This window comes from Chenopodium quinoa, unplaced genomic scaffold, assembly GCF_001683475.1.
Source record: "Chenopodium quinoa cultivar QQ74 unplaced genomic scaffold, ASM168347v1, whole genome shotgun sequence".
NCBI lineage: Eukaryota > Viridiplantae > Streptophyta > Magnoliopsida > Caryophyllales > Amaranthaceae > Chenopodium > Chenopodium quinoa.
Window position 1 is genome coordinate 1168773 of NW_018743555.1, and position 3739 is coordinate 1172511.

A 3739-nucleotide genomic window follows, 5' to 3' on the forward strand; every position below is an offset into this window, starting at 1 on the left:
TTGTTAACGGGTTCGGTTCTTATACGGTTTAACATTATTCGGGTCAATTCGGTTTCGGGTTTACTAAAATACGGTTCGAGTCGGTTTTCGATTTCAAAAAAATCGATTTTTAATCGGTTCGATTCTCATTTGGGTCGGTCGGTTTCGGGCAGTTAAACGGTTTCGGTTTGAAATTTAACAGCACTACACATTATAGATAGATGATACTAAATTTTAACACTATTGAGATAGCCTTTTAGCACGACCCGAAATCTTTCCCGAACCTAACCCGTTGACCTGAATCGATAGGTATAAATTTTCATGTCGCCGTGGAAATCAATTTATACGAATTACACGAGTAGTATCCAAACTCTCAGTAAAACCAATACCCAAAAAATATAGCCCAAAGCCCAAATAAAAAACACTAGGGTTTTAGCTTTCTAACAGCGGCCCCCAAACCCTTACTATATAATCCTCATTTCTTCCTCCACTCCAACGCCTCTTCTTCAGTTGTTCATCCTCAAACCCTAACCCCCGAAAAAAACCCTAGGAGAGAGAAAATCAACACCATCAACAATGAAGCAAGTACTATCCTCCGACTCCATGGAAATCCCAGATGGGATAGACATCAAAGTCGACGCTAAGATCATCGTCGTTTCTGGTCCAAGGGGTACTCTCACCCGCAACTTCAAGCATCTGAACCTCGATTTTCAATTGGTTACTGATGAAGAAGGCAAGAAGAAGTTGAACATTGATTCGTGGTTCGGTACCAGGAAAACTTCTGCTGCTATTCGTACTGCTATCAGTCATATTGAGAATCTCATAACTGGTGTTACCAAGGGTTATCGATACAAAATGAGGATGGTTTACGCTCATTTTCCCATCAATGCTAGTATTACAAACTCTAACAAGAGTATTGAGATCCGTAACTTTCTTGGCGAGAAAAGGGTATTTATTTTTTCTCTTATTTTTTTTTGATGAATTTAGTATTGCAATTTCGTATTTCGTTTTCTATGAAATTTATGATTTTGTTCTGTTTGGTATTTTTTTTATCTGTTTGGTTTATTTTATAAGATAATTGGGCCTGCCATAAGTTTTTCCGGATATGTTTTATTGGATTTTAGATGTGTATAAATTTTGATTTTTTTACCTTGAATATATGATTTTGGAATTTGTATGTGTTCTGTTTATAGATTCTATGTGTTTAATTTATTTCAGTAGTAATTGGAGCTGTTCGTTTGTTGTTTACTAGGAATTGTTATTTGATTGAATTTCTGATGTTTATGACTTTATTTTGGTTTTCTCTGTTGGATTCATGATTTTGGATGATGTAGTATTGTGGTCTGTTTAGATCAAATATGATATGGTATCTAATTGTTGTCACTACTTTAGCAACTATATAACTTGAGTTGGTTGAGATTTTAATGTTATCGTCGTATGTCATGAGCCGATGGAAGCTATTGTGTTTTTATTATTTTTATGTTTGATAGGTATTATCTGTTTGGACCTAGAATTTTTATTATGCTATGAAGTATGAACCCATGAACTTCTGATTGCCATAAAGCAATACTAGTTTGTGATTTGTGCTTAATAAACAGTTTTTGATTAAACAGTCTGTGATTTTGTGCCGGTAAATTATTTGTATTGATAGTAGTGTATAGTACTGTAAATGTAACTCAAATTAATATTCAGTCATTTAAAATTGAAATAAATTGCAATGTACAAGAGGGTAGCTGAAATTGATACATATATCTATCTCCATTATTAGATAACTGAACAATGTTGAATTTCCTTGTGTCATTGTGTCCAGCTCTTTATGTTGATATCTTTGTTTGAACTTTAATAAGTAACCCTCAACCTAGTTTTATTTAATGATATCTCCCTTCGTTGAATTAGGACTTTAACTAGGTGATTATTAGTTTGTTTTTTCGCCCAGGAAGTTTGGCTTGTTCGAAATTATAAAGCTAGTATATTTGTTTAAGGTGTCTCTACCATCAATCCATCATTCTTCACAATATAACTGAACTATTTACAACAATTTATCTTCTGATCGTGCCTCTTCATTTACTTGTATATTTCTTGCTGACCTTTAGATGATTAGACCTCAGTCGTATAACCTGTTTTTTCTCAACTTGATTATTGTCATCGGTTTACTTCTACTTTTACACATTATCTCAACTGGGTTTTTTTACATGACCTGTGCTGCATTAAATGTTTACAGGTCAGGAAGGTTGACATGTTGGAAGGTGTTACCATCTTGAGGTCCGAGAAGGTTAAGGATGAGCTTGTCTTGGATGGAAGCGACATTGAACTTGTTTCTCGATCTGCTGCTCTGATTAACCAGGTATGTTTGGATCATTGTTTGTGGTTACATTTTAATCTTGATGCTGTATTACAAGTTTTCTAACTGCAGTGTTTCTATTTGATCAGAAATGTCATGTTAAGAACAAGGATATCAGGAAGTTCCTCGACGGTATCTACGTGAGCGAGAAGGGAAGGATTGTTGAAGAGGAGTAACTATGGTTGAGGCAGTAGGAATATGTGTCTTATTTGTGGTGTTTTTTCTTTTCTTGGATCTACCTAGAATTGAAGTTTTTGGTCTCAACTTGCGTCAGACACAATTAATAGATTGTTTCAAGTCTCTTTATTACAATTTTGTGTTGAGGATGCTGAATGAAAAGGATATGTTTAGGCAATTCTTCCTTTGTGTTTGTACACCACAGCTTGATTTTTTGTTCTATAATATGTTCTTGTGTTAGCTTCCCTTGATGGTTTCTTCTCTATATTTTTTTCATCGGATGATGTTGATATCAATTACAGGTTTACATTTAAGTTGAACAGGTTCTCAATTATGAAGTAATTTTTCTACATGAAACCGTCAAGGAATTTTCTGTGTTCATGATGCACTTTCTTTTCTTGTGAGTTGATACAATTAGTGGTTTTTTTAAGTGGGATTTCTTGTATATATCCTTGCGTTTGATCACTATTGAGCATAATGTTTTAGTTGTGCTTTGAATTGAATTACTACCTCCGTTTCATAAAATCTCCTCTACATTTTCTCTAGTCCCTCACAACTACATTGACCACCAACATCACCATTTATTCTCTCTTCTCCCTCTGAACCACCACTAATAGCACAAAACCACCACTACCACCACTCAGATCAAGTCTCTCTCTTCTCTTACAACCACGAAACCGCTGCCTCTGTTTCCAATTTTAAGTTGTCGTCGTTCAACTCTTTCATGTCACCCTGTCAGTTCTCCCGCCCCTTTCACCCTTTTCAAAGTCGTGCGATTTGATGGCGATTTGGTGGCCGTGCGATTTGGTTGTGATTTGAGGGTCTTCAATTTGAGGGTCTGCAATTTGGTTGCGATTTAGGGTTTTGCGATTGGGGGTCTGCGATTTGGTTGGGTGGGTTCGTTGGTGATGGTAAGGGGGGTTTTGGTCCTTTGGTGGTGAGTTGGGGTTTTGGTTCGTGGTGGTTGGGTGGGTTTTTGGTGGTGGTAAGGGGGTTTTGGTTCTTTGGTTGGGTGAGGTGGGGCTTCATTTGTTGGTGGTCTGGTTGTGGTGATGGCCTGGTGCGGTGGTCTGGTGGTCTGGTGGTGGTGCGAGTTGGCTGGTTGGGTTTTGGGTGGTTGTGGTGGGGTATTTTCTCTCTCATCCAATAAATCACATGCCCTTTTGTTTACTAATCTTTACTTAAAAAATTTTGCCTTGGAAATTGTGCAAGGCCCTTTGTTGCAGATTTTATAAAACGGAG

General features: G+C 36.8%; 1 protein-coding gene across 1 annotated transcript; it reads left to right on the plus strand.

The window, feature by feature from the left end:
* The first annotated feature begins 463 nt into the window (after positions 1–463).
* On the plus strand, positions 464–2743 carry LOC110740291 (60S ribosomal protein L9-like). The gene is made up of 3 exons (XM_021920771.1): positions 464–927; positions 2201–2323; positions 2410–2743. Exons 1-3 carry the CDS (start codon positions 556–558, stop codon positions 2494–2496), a joined length of 582 nt encoding a protein of 193 aa, XP_021776463.1. The 5' UTR covers positions 464–555; the 3' UTR covers positions 2497–2743.
* Positions 2744–3739: the final 996 nt, after the last annotated feature.